The following is a 17092-nucleotide window of genomic DNA, read 5'->3' as shown; positions in this document are numbered from 1 at the left end:
GTTCGATGGAACATTAAAAAACTGGACGTGGCAAAATTCAATGGAGCCATCCTACGAAGAACGCCGGTGGTTCATCCTGCTACTGGCGTGCCTCACGCAGAGGCGTTAGTTACATCCACGATGAAACTGATTGTCTCGGCCTGCGATGAGTCTATGCCTCGCAGGAGATACCGGTGCAATAAGCGTCCTGTGTACTGGTGGACTGCCGAGATTGCGGAATTGCGTCGAGCGGCATTGAGGGCCAGAAGACTTGCTACCAGGGCTAGAGAACCCCTAGACAGACGGCGTAAGTCGGATGCTTATAGGGTGGCTAGGAGGTATCTTCGTCGAGTCATCAATCGGAGTAAACGCAGTTGCTGGGATAAATTAAGGGACGATGTTGATTCCAACCCGTGGGGCCTGGGTTACAAACTTGTAACCAAGAAACTTGGAACCCGCTCTCCACCTTCCGTCATGGACAGGGTCACTATGGAGAGGATAGTCGAGTCCCTTTTCCCGGCTCACGCAATGCGCCCACTGCGGGATTATGGAAGGGTGGACGACGTCCCACTTTTCAGCCCTGAAGAGCTGGTGGCGGCCGTCATATCCCTGAAGAACAACAAGGCTCCTGGTCCCGATGGGGTGCCCGGTGAAGTCCTCAAGAAGGTTTTGACTACCAACCCCTTGATCCTTTTGAGCATGTATAACGCCTGCCTGGTTGAAGGGGTTTTCCCCTTGTGCTGGAAGACAGCTAGGCTTGTGCTTGTTGGGAAGGGCAAGGGAGACCCAGATCTGCCATCCTCTTACAGACCTCTGTGTATGTTGGATACGGCTGGCAAAGTCCTCGAGAAATTGATCCGTTCCCGGCTAAATTCAGCCGTTGTCGCTGCGGGGGACCTCTCCCCTCGTCAGTATGGATTCAGGATGGGGCGATCAACGATTGATGCGATTGAGGAGGTGAAGCAAGCCGTGATGAGAGCTGAGGATTTTACCCACTACTCTCGCAGGGTTGTGCTGCTCGTAACGCTCGATGTGCGAAATGCATTTAATTCGGCGAGGTGGTGCGATATGCTGGATGCTCTGGAGAACACCTTCCACGTGCCGGCATACCTCATGCGCATCATAGAGGATTATCTCCGGTTTCGCCTCCTAACGTATGACACTGCGGAGGGCCCGCGGACGATGAGTGTCACTTCTGGTGCTGCCCAAGGTTCCATACTCGGCCCAGACCTCTGGAACGTCGCTTATGACAGCCTTCTGAGGTCTGAAATGCCTGAGGAAACAGTCTTGGTTGGGTACGCAGACGACGTTGCAGCTTTGATAGCTGCACGTAGCGTTGAGCTGGCTCAGCTAAAGCTAAACCGAGTTATGCGTACCATAAACGCATGGATGGCAGACCACGGTCTCTCGCTTGCTCTGAGCAAAACCGAGATCGTGATTTTGACAAAAAAACGGATTGACACCATCGTGCCGTTGAGGGTGGGAGCCGTCGAGGTTCAAACTGTTCGTTCTGCCAAGTATCTTGGGGTCATGGTAGACAGCAAGCTTAGCTGGCGGGATCAGATCTTCCGTACAGCGGACAAGGCCGCTAGGGTGGTTTCTTCTCTTAGCCGGTTGATGGCCAATGTCGGAGGGCCTCGGTCCAGTCGTAGAAGGCTGTTAATGTCTTCGGTCCAGTCCGTACTCTTGTACGGTGCGGAGGTGTGGGCAGACGCACTAAATAAGGAGGCATACAGGATGCGGCTCGCCCGAGTGCAGCGTCAGGCAGCACTGAGGGTAGCATCTGACTACCGAACAGTGTCCGAGCCCGCCGTCCTGGTGATTGCTGGAGTCATCCCCGTCAAACTTTTGGCGGCGGAGAGAAAGGCAATTTACCGGCGCCGTGGGGAGGACGAGGCACGAACAGAGGAACGCACCCGCACCTACCAGCTGTGGCAGGAGGGCTGGGAACAGGAGACACGGGGACTCTGGACCAGGCGACTGATACAGCAAGTCCAACCTTGGGTTGATCGGCGGTACGGAGAGGTGGACTTCTACCTCACCCAATTTCTGACGGGACACGGCTTTTTCCGGTCGTACCTGTTCAGGATGGGCAAAGCCGTGTCACCCGACTGCATATACTGCCCAGGCATTCTCGATGACGTGGAACATACATTTTTCCACTGCCAGCGCTGGGAAAGGCCCCGCCTGGAGGCTCAACAATTAATAGGACTGCTGTCGGTGGACACGGTCATACCGATTATGACGGAGGGTGAGGACAATTGGACCTGTGTGTCACATTATATCCAGGGTATTCTCCGCGCCAAGAAGATCGACCTTGACCGGGATGCGGTTGTAGGTCATTAAGAATCAAAATGCCAGAAACGGTGCGAGCCCTGAGGGCTTAGGTCACATGTTGGCCTGACTTGAAGTAATGTGACAAACAATTCCAGGTCTGTGTCCAACAGAGTAGAGGGGGTTTTTTAGTGAGTAGTCTGACAATTTTCAGGAGTCTCACACTACAGGCTGGCTACCTGTGTGCGTAAAAGCATTTTCCCTCCTCTCCCTAAAAAAAAAAAAAAAAAAAATATATACCTAACATCAGAAAGAGACTGGGTGGAAGAGGAAGTGTGTAGATCTGAAGAAATAAAAACCACGAGTCACGTATTTATAAATTGTTCACTTCAAGAGACAAATAGGAGAGAACAGGAATAAGTCTTGGATAAGATAGGTCTAGGGATGAGAAAATAAAACATGATGAGTTACAAGGAAACAATTGAAACGTTTAGAAAAGTAGCTAAGGAAAAACTAGGGATACATACAGGCGTTAAAATTAAAAAAAAGAAACAAACAAAAACTAAGAAAGAAAAGGAATGAAAACTTGCCCATGAAGGGGAGAGGAAAGGTTAGAGCGAATCTCAATTCGTGCTGTTAGGCTTTTGGATACGTGTCTGGAAACCTATTGCGGCTATGAGTAAGGCTATTTATAGAAAACACTATTTAAATTCAATGTTGATTATATCGATCTGTTATGTACACCTTGAGTAGGCCTATTTTCATAATATTTTAGTCAAATAATTTTAAATCATCAGAAATTATGACTGTTATTTGTTTTAAAATAATGCCTGAAATACTTAGCATTGCTCGAATTCGAGCACCAGGTACACTAGTATTACTTGGTTTTACAAATAACTACAGCTGTTTCATGTTGCTAAGAGCAAATCTTCAGGTTAAGAATATAAAAAAAAACGTTTTTTAATCCATGATTGAGGTCGTCACATTTAGGTCTACACATAACTTTTCTGTGAGAAGTAACCCAAAACACATACAAAAACGACATTTATATATTTTTTTACAAAAAAACTTGGCCAAGTAGTTTGTGGTTATTTATAACACAACAAGATCAATTGACATAACAAGTAACCAAAACCTTTTAAATCTTGCAATATCTTTGTTCAGAGGCCAACCCATCTTGAAATTTGAAAATTCTGATTTTTGTTTACAACAGAAGAGAGTGAACTCATATCGTTCGGGCGAATGACCTTCGACAGGATTCAACTTAAATGTTTAGTTTCCGGCCAGTTTTTTTTTTTTTTTTTTTTTTTTTTTTTGTCATAGGGCGCTAGGCACGAGCTTGGGATTGTTCTTCACATTACTTCAGGCTAGACCTAGGGGTTGCGGCATTATCACTTTAAAAAAACCATTAATAAAATCCATTGGTGACTTGGTGGGGATCGAACCCGGGACCTCAAGGACCGAAGTCCCGCGCTCTAGCCACCACACCAGCTCGCTCCCCAGTTTCCGGCCATAGTAGTAAACAATTCATGTCAGTTTAGTTGACGGGTGCTTCTATGGGTGAATTATTGCATATTACCTACGTAAAACTATGTTACATAACCTCAAAAATACCAAGAATTTTGACAAAAATAAATAAAAACAAAACAAAGAAATAGCCATCGTTAGCTTCAAGGTCAAGCTATCCGCTTGCGCTGACAATCTGCTCTTCCTCTTTACACAACTGTGTAATGTCTGATGTGCGCTTGCTATCTCACAACAGTTTGTGATTGGGTGATTAGTAACCATGGCAACTGGTTTAATGTGTTGATGAAGAGAAACCAAAGAAAGAATAGAAGAACAAAGAAGAGAGAATAAGTAGGGTTTTACGTCATCCATTTCTATCTTTATCCTATTTTACAACTGTCGTTATTATCTTTATGTCTAAGTAGGCCTACTATGATTTTATGAGTTATGTAATGTTTTTATCGACATTCAATGTTATGAACCAATATGTAGTAGTGGCCTATGCTGTAGCTTGCAGTACTAGACTTTCTATTGTTTTGTTCTTTACGTGATTTATTGCTGTACGCACAGTGTTGTGTAATTTTTGTTTTGCTTAAGTAAGCGTGATTTTAAACATTATAGTTTTGATTACTGAACCAAGGTTAATGACTTAACATATCACAATTATGCAACAATAGTATTTGTATTTTGTTTATGTAAAATGCACTACCTCCGGTTAGTCCGCCCGTTTTGTAGTTTGGCCAGTGGTCCGGTCCCGAGGTGGCCGAACTAGAGGGAGTCTACTCACACAGCAACAGGATCAATATACTGATAGAATGTAAACCAATCTATTTTACATGTATTTATTTCATCACTCAATTTATTTATTTCAAGTACTGAACGGGTAGCTTCAGCGTACTTACCATATCGGATCACTCATCATAAACTTCATCCCCCTTGCAGCTTGTTTGAGGGTGTCAACAAATGATCGGCCATCGTGAATGCTGCGGGACGGAACTATGATGGCCCAACGACTCAAACCACCTTTAAAGATACGTCAGAGGTTGAAGTGAGGTTTGTATCAACATTTAACAGAGAAAATATCTTTAAAGGAAACAGGCCTAAAAATCGGGATGTATTGTAAATACTGGAGATATTATCATGACTGCAGGAGACAATATCACCATTGTCTCTCACGGTCACAATAACATCAAAAGGGGCATCAGTCTACATGACTATGGGACACATTTAACATTTTGGCACGTGAAGGAAAATGATGACTATGTTTCCATAACTGCTGGAGACAATGGTCATGTGTACACGACCGAAGGAGATATTCAAGGTTTTGCCAAGATCACATAAAACAAAGATGATGTTTCCGTGACCGTGGGAGATTATGATCATGTCTACACGACGACTACCAGAGAGGAGTTGGATTTTGTTTCTTCATTAATTAATAAGGATTATTATAATGTGGTTTTTAGTTTATAAAATGCTTTCTATAACTGATGTGCATAGTTTGAGTCAGGACAATTGGAATTCTACTGTACTTTTTGACTCAATGAAACAGATCTATGGTAACTTTATGGATGGTTAAGGCTACTACCTTGAGGCATCACAAACATGGGGTTTGACCTCAGAGATTTTGTCCAATCCGCCTCGTCCCCTGACGGCACTGTCATATTGTTTCCAAGTACAATTCCTTCCGGTGGTAAAACTCTACCAGGAATCTCCACCAGGCGATCATTTAGTTTTAAATTCCATTCCTGGAATTCTTGCTGGACCTGAAACAACATAAATATGTTATTCACAATCAATTTTATATTCATTGTAGTATGATTTTATTTTTTATATAAAGTAAAATATTTAATTCATATTTAATTCGTTGACACTGATGCTCCATCTTATGTTTCAATTCCTCATCAACAAGTTATTAAAAAACAGACGATGACAAAAAAAAAAAAGAAAATACACAAAAGCTTGCAAACAACGACATGCATCATTTAATCCACTTGTCTCAAGTCAACTTTTGACAGCTAGCCTGACCATTAGGGGTGTGCGAGTATTCGAACATCGAGCTTTTTCGAGCCGAATAGCGTCCTATTCGGCTCGGCTCGTGATTTTCAAAAAGTTCGAAATGTTCGAGCCGAATACTTATTGAACTAGCAAATAAAAATTAAATTAATAAATAAGGAACTAACTTTCATTTAAATTTACTCTCCTCCGTTTCATAATTCTGTCTTGATAAGCAAGAACCTCAGCTCAGTCAAGACGCAATGATTATCGATCGTAATTTTGAGGAAACTACCACCTATCGCGTTGTCTTTCCAACACAACTATTCGTATCGTAATATACAACGCAGTGCGAGTGCGTGATTGGCTAAGTCGCTATGACGACACACGGTTGCCACGGCAACCTACATTGCGCACTGAGCACTGCGCCTTGTGTGGGAGGGGAGATTATACCAACAAACTATTTCAGGAATTCTATTTTGGGACGGATGAAAGATAAGGAAGAAACAAAGGTGGTCACGTGTGCAAATGTAGTGGGCGACACAATAAGGCTGTAAACGAGTATCGTCGTGTCGTTGTTCCTTGTTTGTTTACTTTTTAAGATTCCTTATCAAACGCCCCTATCTGCTATCTCTCTTTCTCTCTCTCTCTAACAATGTACTGATTAAACAAGATTGTGGTTGACGACTTTTCTACTTATAAGTTTCCCTGCGGTTATTTTAGTTCAATCAATCCCATAACCTTTCTAATGTTTATCAAAATAATTAATTAATATGTTTTGTATTTTATTTCCTTTAAACCAACCCCTATTTACCATCTGTATTTTATAGAATAAAATGTTTGTTTATAAAGTTTGACAGGCCACACAATTTTGTACCTATTTTATTTTGTATAAAAGTAACAGTTACTTTGAGGATTATATATATATCAATAAGTGGCGCGTGCTGTAATGAGTGCTTTTTATTTTCAAAATAAGTAATGAGTTATTAATTTTTGATAGTACGGGTCATTAAATACCATAATGTGATGTAGTTTCCTATTTGTATCTTGCAAATAATAATAATTGATAGTTAATTCTGGAAATGAAAAATAGTGATCGCATTCATAAACCTGTTGTCAAAACAGCAACGAGGGTGTAAGGGTTTATTGTTTCAGACGCAAGGGTGTTTCAAGGACAAAGTGTTGGGCCACCCGGATGGGGGGGGGAGGGGGCGGTGAGACTGTGTGAAGGGGAGGAAACTGGTTTTGGCTATTTATTGATTAGTTCGCCGACCCTTCTAGATGACAAAATTGAGTGACAGTGTTAAATCATCGTGTTCTGCATTTCATTTCTTGTTTACTTTGTGTGTTATTCTATTAATTCTAGTGCTTTGGTCTATTTCCTCTATATGTCAATTATATATTTTTTAATATATAAGTAAAACTTGTCTCTCCACCTTTTTGGATCCAAACCAACCATGTTCTTTTTTGATTAATAGGATTCATTTAGAGGTGTGCGGATATCCGAAAAATCGGGTCGGATTCGGTTCGGATATCCGTATCCAAACCGGGCCCAAATTCGATATCCGACACTATCCGTTATTTATCCGACTTTTTCGGATATACAATATATTTTGACGTTTTGGACAGAAAACTAAATCTCCATAGCTACCATTAGTTTCCCAGGACAAAATTACAGCAATACGTTTCCATCGACCTAACAGCAAACGGCAAAGAAGCCGTATTATGCAATACTGATAACTAGTTTAGTCGTTATCGGCTGTTTTGCTTTACGATTAGATTCGTCTGGAATGAACAGGCATAAAGCAAAAAAGAACTACCATGGTCAAATGAAAGTCAACTCGTGCTTGTCTCGCTCCTGATACTAGGGGCGCTGTAATAGTTTATTTACAGTACTGTTACAGTACTGTAAAGATAACAACGTCATTCTTTCTCTTTGTTCTTCTATTTCTTGGGTTTCCCTTCATCACGCATTCAACATGTTGTCATGTTTACTAATCACCCATGTCGTTATCAGCTTTTGTGACATAGCGCACAGCATGGGGTAAAACTTGACGAAAATCGGTTAATTTTTACCTACCAATTAAGTACTACTTTATTGGTATTTGGTACTGTATTAATAATCGATCAAAATGGCCGATTTTTGTCAAATTTTACACCAAATTTATTGAAATTTCAAGGTGAATATTAATAAAACAATTATTACCAAATATTTGTATTCATTTAAAAGATTGATTTGTTGTATTGGGTTCCCCACTGAGTGCAGCCGAGCGGCACTAATGAGGGTCGGACCTTCTTGCGGGTGAACAATAGACGGCTTATCAGACCCACCCCTCCCCCGTGGTCTGGAGAAAGCTTGTAAACAAACTATTGGGCTGCTTCAACTATAATTTTGTCAAATGAACTGTGATGTTTTAAAATCAAAAACAATAATTTGGGACCATACTGCTTAACAATAATGGACTGCAATTATTGTTAAACATACAATCCATTTTTACATTAAACAAAAATATTTTGTGCATGGAAAACAACAAGAATAATCACGTGTTTTTAAATTTATTTTGTATTTATTTATACAAAATAGAATTAAATATTCATAGTAGTTACAATATACATATGTAATCGACTTGCTAGTTGTTTTGTCGTCATTCAAGGTCGCGTTGCTGTTCTGTCATGAAAGACAATCTGATTGTCTCTGTCTGCACTGCATATCTCTTCAGGCCTTCAATCGATATCCTTTTATTTCTTGCATCTTCATTTAGTTCAGTTCAGTTCTTATCGTGATTATCTACTATTTGATGTCTTGACAATTCTCAATGTTTTTAAACATATTAAAATAACATTGTGTTTATTTAAAAAATTGACTGAACATTATTATTATTATGCACTTTTTTAAGAAAAAAAAGTGTAATAATTAAGATAAGGTTAGGCCTACGCTAGGAAAAGCTCGGCTCGAAAAAGCTCGAGCTCGAACATTTTTTAAAAAGCTCGGCTCGGCTCGGCTCGAGGTTGAAAATCACTATTCGCACACCCCTACTGACCATACTACTGGACCGAAAAACACGTGGTTGGTTCCAAATGAAAGAAAATACACAAAAGCTTGCAAACAACGACATGCATCATTTAATCCACTTGTCTCAAGTCAACTTTTGACAGCTAGCCTGACCATACTACTGGACCGAAAAACACGCGGTTGGTTCCAAATGAAAGATATTTTCCTGTAGATATGCAAAATATATTTATAAATTTATTAAAATAGGCTCAAAAATAAGCACAAAAAATTAATTTGAAATTAAAAAAAAAATTAACATGGGTCTTATGGGTTGCCATGCTAGTGACAAAACAACAAAATATAAACAGGAAATCAAAACAAATATGGAAGAAATTCCAATCACATGTTTTATTTACAGCGTGGGGTGAAAATAGATAAGTTTGGACAATACATACTTTTGGTTGAGTTTCCGACCACAAGGCATGCTCTCCTATCTTATATATAAGTATAAAAGAGGATGTTTGTATATACCGGGTGTCCGAAAAATAACTCCCTAGTTTTGATAAACGATTGTTTATTGTAGAGAATACATATTCTTATATCTAATACATGAAATTAAAGAGGGTTTACTCAAGTTTATTTTGACATTAGTACACCTCGATATGTGACCCATTTGTAGCTCTACAGATATCTAACCGGTATTCGATCTCTCTCCAAGTGTTAGTTAACATATCAGGTGTCACTGATTCTACTGCAGCTACGATTCTTTGACGAAGATGGTCAATGTCACGTATCTTTTCTGAATAAACCAAGTTCTTAACGTAACCCCACAGGAAAAAATCCAGTGGTGTTATGTCTGGGCTTCTTGGAGGCCACGCGATCGGGCCAGCTCTCCCCATCCATCTTGCCGGGAAACGAGCGTTTAAGGCCGAGCGCACACGTTTTTTGTAATGGGGCGGCGCACCGTCTTGCTGGAATATTACTTTTTCCGCCTCGATGTCATCCACCTGTGGAAACACGTACAGTTCAAGCATTTACAGTAGATATCGCCATTTATAGTGTTTTCACAAAAAATAAAAGGTCCAACAATTCGATCGTTCATTAAACCGCACCACACATTAACCTTAGGCGAGTCTCGTTGGTGTTGAACAATTTCTCGTGGCTTCTCATACCCCCAAATTCGGCAGTTGTGGCGATTTACAACCCCGTTGACATGGAACGTTGACTCATCAGTGAACAAAACATTGTTCAGGTAGTTTGGATTCTCATCAATTCTGTTGAGAATGTTCACAGCAAAATCTAACCTTAAGCGTTTATCATTTGGTTTTATTTCGTGGACCAGTTGGATTTTGTACGCATGTAATTTCAGTCTCTTACGTACCACGTCGTAGACAGTAGATCTTGGTAATCCCAATTGTAGACTACGACGCATTAGTGACGTCTTAGGGCTGCGATGGCATGAGGCTCTGATTCTCTCTACATTCTCCGCTGAAACAGATGGCCTACCCGGTCGTTTTCCTTTTAAAACACTTCCCGTCTCCTTAAATTGTTTTAACCAACTGCGAATTGATTTCGGATCAGGTGCACTGCCACCATACTCACGTCTGAAGTTACGTTGCACAGTAGTAACAGATTTTGTTTCCACTAACCAAATTACGCAATGTGCTTTCTGCTGTGGAGTAGCCATTGCACTGACTGACAGTCAGTCAGTCAGTGAGTCAGTCGAGTCTAGCGCTCGGCGCGGCGCGTGGTAGAACTACACGTTCAAGGTCAAACAGGTGTGTCAACCTTAATACCAACGTACGAAACTCAAACTTAAGAGCATACTCAACAAGCCCAAAGAATTATTTTTGTCCACTCTAACGAATACTGTCCTCAGAAATTTGATAAAACTAGGGAGTTATTTTTCGGACACCCGGTATATTTGTTTGTTTGTTTGTTTGGCAGTGATAAACTCAGACACCGCTGAACCGATTGCCACGAAACTTGGTACATACGTGTAGAATGTCATGGAATAGGTTTATACACCATCAATTTCGTGATCCGTCCAATCGGCTCCGCCCCAGTGGCTCTGGAGTTTCCCATGTTAACCTTATGAGAAATGGAATTAATGAATCTTAACAGCTGTTTCAATTAAACAAGTTGGTTCTGTTCTATGATGTTCAATAGCATTAAAGTTACAAGGATTACCAACAGGGTGCAGCACTATTATTTCTTTTATATTTATGACAACAGCTAATTTCCAACCAAAAGGTGAGTGAGCGTAGCGAACGAACTTCAACCTGGAGGCGAGTTAGCGTAGCGAACGAGCTAACCTGAAGGCAAGTGTGCGCAGCGAACGAGCTCCAACCTAAAGGTGAGTGAGCTTAGCGAACGAACTTCAACCAGGACGTGATTGAGCCATGCGAACGAGATCATCTTGAAAATTAAAAAGTTAAACGGGGCAAAGCCCGCGGGATTATAAATAGTCAAAGGCAAGACAACGTCTGCCGGGTTCAGCTAGTAGGTTATAAAAGGTTATGTGTTAAAAATAATTTCACCTATGACATTTAAAAATGTGTTTTCTTGTTATTTTAGAAATTAGGCTTATTTAAAGGAATAGAAGTTTAGTCTTACCCGCTTTTCACCGTTCAGCCGCCTATTCATAACCAAGAGGCGGTCAATGCGGTCTGCAGGACCAATCCTTGTGTGACTTGACATTGCTTTCATAAGATGAAAATTGGATCTATAACAGAAAGTATGATTTTAACACATTTTCATTATAACAAAGAAGGGAATGTTTTTATCAAAACACAATTCTCTGAGTCAAAAACATACTCAAAGTACAAGAATATCTATAATATTGTAAACATATTTTTTCGTGAAGTTAAATTCAGTATGTTTTCAAATAATTGTGGCTTTTAAGCCCGCAAAACGCTCCTTGGCAATCAACTTTTTAAAGAACTAAAGATTCTAATGGTCCCTAATTTGTGTATCCTTAAATGTTTATTGTATGTGAAATCAAATTTTTAAAAACTTCAGAGTGAAAATAATCGGCACAATTATAACACTAAAATTTCATACAGATTTTCAATATCTTATCAGAATTTTTGTTGGAAAAGAATTATTATAGGATTTTACAATCAGTTTCTCGAAGACAAATCAACGTGAATTTTTGTTTTTGTTACTATGTATTTATTTTTACCATTAAGCTAGTTTATTTTAGTATAGTTTGACAATGTCACCTGTTTTGTTTGGCTGTGCCAAAGCATTGTAAAAAACAGGATGTGACAATTAAGATGACTTTGACAATGGCAGTTCCCAATCGGTGAATTATTTATCCGTCAGGACTTCTGAAGGAAAACAATTAGTAGTAAGGTATTTGGAAGAATTTTTAAGATGAGTACTAAAACCTGTGTTAAAACTTATTAGTAAAAACTCTCTGTATACGACAGCAATCCTTTTATTTCGAAGGCAATACAGTACATTACATTACAACCAAGCTAATCCATCAATTAAGGGAAGCAGACCACGGTGAGAAAAGTGAAAAAGTTGGATTATCCAAGGAGCGTATTAAATTACCAAATTAATCAATCAACAGATATTTATTTAAACATTTCTGTCAATACAAATTTGATTTAGAAAGTATCTGGGGTGTTGCTTATTCTGTATGTATCCACTGTCAGCCAGAGTATAACAGGTTAAAACTTGAAAACTACATTTTTGGTTTTAGTTACGGGTTTGCATTCCACATATATTTGCTATAAATAGGTTAAGGGGCTTAACAGAACATTAGGATGGACCTCAGGGACAAATGTGTTGTTGCAAATAGGCAAGGTGGTCATATGTCTACTGTAGCTGCTAGCCCCTTATGATTTCATTCTGCTTACAAATTCAAACAATGTGGTTTAAAATTAACTGCTGAACTCATTCACAAAACAGTTTTATTGTGAAATACCAAAGCTGAATATATTAGAGTAAAAATGTTGATGACTCGAAAATCGGAAACATTTTTAATTCCCACATTTTTTTGTGGCAAATGAGCAATTTTGAAATATTTTGGGAATCGTAGGATATTTAACAATAATGCAAGATGTCTGAGAAGTTTAAAATTTCACCATGTTGCTGTTAGGTACCGGACGGGAGATTAATGTGGTGTAGGGGTGTGCGAAGCAGCAAAAAATTTTCGATTCGAAGCAACGATTCGATTCAAAAGATTTTCGATTCGATTCGATGCAACTCGATTCGAAGCAATACGGTATTTTTCTATTCATAATTGTCAATTGAGTGGATTAACAATAATTAAAATTTATCACATTTGTGTAATACAAATTTTTGTTGATGTGGTATTAGGCCTATTTCATACTTAACATATGAATTTTAGGTGAAAAAATATTTATTTTCAATCATATGTATTAGAATAACTGCTGGAAATACCAGTGAGCTGCTTTACTTGCCTATTTCATAATTTTTACTTGGAATTGGCTCAACTGCAAGAAAGAAGAAAATATTTTTTTTATCAAGACATTCATTCTCATTTTAATAACTGTTTAAATAACTAAATAGGTGCCGGTAGCTAAATTACAACAAATTTGAATGGAACTTAATATAAAAAGACCATTAAGAAATAAATTTACATATCACAAGTTTAGGGCCTGTGGACCGGCTTCAGGACTGCAAGCAAGAAGAAAATAAAAATAATATGTTTCCACCATGCAATATGTATCATTCATTCCCTGCCTCCTAACCTCCTTAGTATAATAACCTCACACTTACATTATTTGTTACATCATCATAAATAAAGAATTATTATTGGCATCAGTAGGCCTACAGCTTTACCTAGGCATTATTTTTATAGGGCCTAAAATAGTAATAGGCTAGAAGCAACATGTCAAGTGGAGAACTCATTGAAGAAAAGATATTGTGTAAACTAATTTCCTATAAAACTCAAAAACAGTAAATAACATACAAACATTGTTTATGGTATAATTAATAAGGACTAAAAAATGCATATCATGTCATACAGTAGTATAGACCTACTGCAAGAGATTAAAATCCTAAAACAACTGATTTTGATAGCTAATGAATGAAAAGAATTAAAAATCCATAAAATAAAGCCAAACAATATCACAACTAATTAGGTACCCGAAAAGTAACTCTTAAATAATATACAGAAGATTAAAATAATATTAAATCAAGAGACAAGAAAGTTAAATGCTATCTTCTAGCCTAGTGCCCTTGGCAACACAGGTCAATGTTTTTAAACTACCCTCAATGTTTTTGGAACAGCAGGGCCTTTTTCTCTTAAGGAAGGGTAGTAGTATGTCAACAAAAACAATGAATCAGTCTCACCAGCCAGGCCCGGGCAACGATGTGTGAATTCAAGGTCATAGACCCTCCCCCTCCCCTCTTACACCACCCGGTTGCTACCCAGTTGCTTCAATTGCTGACAAAATGCAAGTGATGAAACAAGGAAGTAGAGACAAAGAAATATATTTCTTTATTCAAAAACACAAAACTGTTAGAGATTATTTTCAAAGAATTAATTCAATGCAATTTGTGAGTTGTAATATTGTATTGGATCTTAGAAATATATTTTTTAACCCCATCTAACCAAGATACAGATCTGTTCACTATATCAGATATTTATTTTGTTTATAATTTATTATGTAAAATAATAAAATATATTTTAAATTAGGTATTGAATAAACAATAAATGATTATACTAGTATGTCTGGATAAATAGTCTTTCTATTCTTTTTACTTTGTTTTCTTTGCACTGTTAGTGTTGCGTCACGGCTTTTGTCTTGTTACTCTTATCAGTAGACGACTAGACCTGGCTCTGGCTAGTGGCAGTGCGGCAATTGCTCTGTTGTGTCTTTATTCTTAAAGGTCGTGAGCCAACTTAATTTTTAATTCTCATTTGAACATTTTAATTCCTCTGTAATAATAGATATAATAATATAAGAGTGTTTCTTTGGAAATAAATTATTCTTTTTTTTCTTTTGCCCCAACAAAAATTCGGGGACGGGGACCGGCAGACACCTAACAAAAATACCAAATGAATCAGTCTATAACATTAATCTTACTAGTTAAGTATTAAGTAACAATTTTTCAGACTTATTTTTAAAATGATTTTGGAGTAACCTACCTTGTTTTGGCTAGGTTCACAGTAGTAAAATATTTCACACACTGCTTACATCAAGACAAAAAACAAACCTCTAATCATTTGCAATGTCAAAACAAAAAAATATAAAACAATTAAAGCTATATTTAATGCAAAGAATGTATTAAATAAGAACGCCTTCGTAAAGGAAACGCAACAGCAACGCGCTCCTGTATTGCGGGTATTGCATTGACTTTCTGCAGGCGTTTTTCGTATATGGATACTGACTCCCTCGTGAATCGAATCGTTTTTTGACCACCACTGAATCGAATCGCGATTCGATGCATCGAATCGAATCGAAATTTCGATGCATTTTCGATGCATCGCACACCCCTAATGTGGTGTAATTGCAAACTGCAAACATATATTAAGATGACTGTGACTTTGCTGCACAAGAGATACTGGAGTAAGTGTTCAATCCAAAATATGGAAAATAAACATTTCCTCAGCAGAACTTTGAAATCAAGGATCAAAATCAGGAAATTTTTAATTTTGTTACAAAAATCACAAAATATTCCACACGTTACCAGTTAGGCGCTCACCTCATTTCATCTGTTAGTCCAGTGGTTTGACAAAGTTCCGGGATGAGCAAGACGATGTTGGGATCTCCCCCAGCACCTGCTCCTGTCAGCTCAGCCGCGCGACGATCCCTTCCGCGGTTCTTTGACACCAACAATGGCTGGTTCTTCACATTACGGATTTGGACGTTATACCTCTGTAAGATCATTTTTAATTAGACATCAGTAATTGAGACCTGATCCAAAGCTAGTTCAGGAGTATTTGCTCTGAAGAGATTGTCGTCTTTTTGTGATATCAAAACTTTGCATTTAGTGTATTTTTTTGAGATTGCAGAAGATGTGTTGGCAAGACTGATTTGGTTAGTTTAAATAGTGCCAGTTTGGTACCTGCCATTACACTTCTCCCTTACAAAGAAGCCCCTTGTGGGAGCGAAATATCAAGTTAATTGTGTTGTGAACCATTTTTGACCTCTCAACAACTGGAACTATTTACTTAGATAAGTTAGTAATTAATTATTCATTCATTCTATGCCCAGTGCTTTTCCCTTCAAAAACCTTGATTATTTGTAGGGGTCTGCGGTGCACCGAAAAAGTCGGTACGGTACGGTACAAGCTTAATTACCGTCATCGGTTCGGTACAGCATTTTACACGGTACAAATTCGGTTCGGTACAGCCTATTATAATAATAAATTACTTTCAGTTTACTATCGTAGTCAACGGCAGTTGGTTCCAAGCACATAAAAGTCTTATCAGTTGTTTGTTTACGATCTTCATAATTTATTACTAGCGTGATGATGCAATAAAAAACCCATTAGCAGTCCCAAATCCATTAACATTTTATCACGACAATAATTGTTGTATTGAAGTACTTCCAAGAACTGTTGAGTTTTATCACTTTTATTTCTTTACGACTTTCCCCAATTCTGTTTTATCATAAAAATAATAGTTTTATGATGACTGTTAAATGTTATCTCTAACTTAATCAGTATTTTCGTGAATATTGAATTTGCCGCTGGCCATTGCCTACTGCCATAAAACTGTTTATGGCTACATATTAAACTTGTAACTAATCTACAATCTTATTTTATAAATTAAATATTTGTTATGGATATTTTATCTTTCTATTGACGACCATGGATATATACAAACTTTTGTCGTGATTTTAATTTCAACATCAAAATACAATATTGCACAATCGTGATATTTTAGGCCATTGACCTTTATTATGCATCCGGTATTGCTGTTTCAGAAGAGAAGCACGTTGATAAATTATAAATTGATATTCCCGTAGTTAAAAAGAATTATTTTATAAACCTATAAAACAAAATCATAAAATCTAAATCTTACATAAAGATAACAATAACGGAAATTGTAAAAAGGGTATAAAGATAACAACGTCAATCTTTATCTTTGTTCTTCTATTTCTTGGGTTTCCCTTCATCACGCATTCAACAAGTTGCCATGGTTACTAATCACCCATGTCGTTATCAGCTTTTGTGACATAGCGCACAGCAGGGGGTAAAACTTGACAAAAATCGGTTAATTTTGACCTATTATTTAATTACCAATGAATGTACTTTATTAGTATTTGGTATTGTATTAATAATCGGTCCAAATGGCAGATTTTTGTCAAATTTTACACCAAATTTATTGAAATTTCAACAATTATTACCAAATATTTGTAT

The 17092-nt window shown here is 38.1% G+C and overlaps 1 protein-coding gene across 2 annotated transcripts in view; it reads right to left on the bottom strand.

The window, feature by feature from the left end:
- Positions 1-17092, bottom strand: part of LOC128999247 (piwi-like protein Siwi) — a 72733-nt gene that overhangs the window by 14380 nt on the left and 41261 nt on the right. For both annotated transcript variants that reach the window (XM_054425648.1, XM_054425647.1), the window contains 4 exons: positions 15431-15603; positions 11360-11468; positions 5345-5522; positions 4662-4782 (listed from right to left, as the gene is read on the bottom strand). In XM_054425648.1, coding sequence (XP_054281623.1) covers positions 4662-4782; positions 5345-5522; positions 11360-11468; positions 15431-15603 — 581 coding nt within the window. The remainder of the gene's footprint in view (positions 1-4661; positions 4783-5344; positions 5523-11359; positions 11469-15430; positions 15604-17092) is intronic.

Source organism: Macrosteles quadrilineatus, unplaced genomic scaffold, assembly GCF_028750875.1.
Source record: "Macrosteles quadrilineatus isolate MER2022 unplaced genomic scaffold, UCM_ALF_1.0 Scaffold_8__2_contigs__length_117827958, whole genome shotgun sequence".
Classification (NCBI taxonomy): domain Eukaryota; kingdom Metazoa; phylum Arthropoda; class Insecta; order Hemiptera; family Cicadellidae; genus Macrosteles; species Macrosteles quadrilineatus.
Note: the sequence above shows the minus strand (reverse complement) of the source record. Positions and strands in the feature narration are given on the sequence as shown.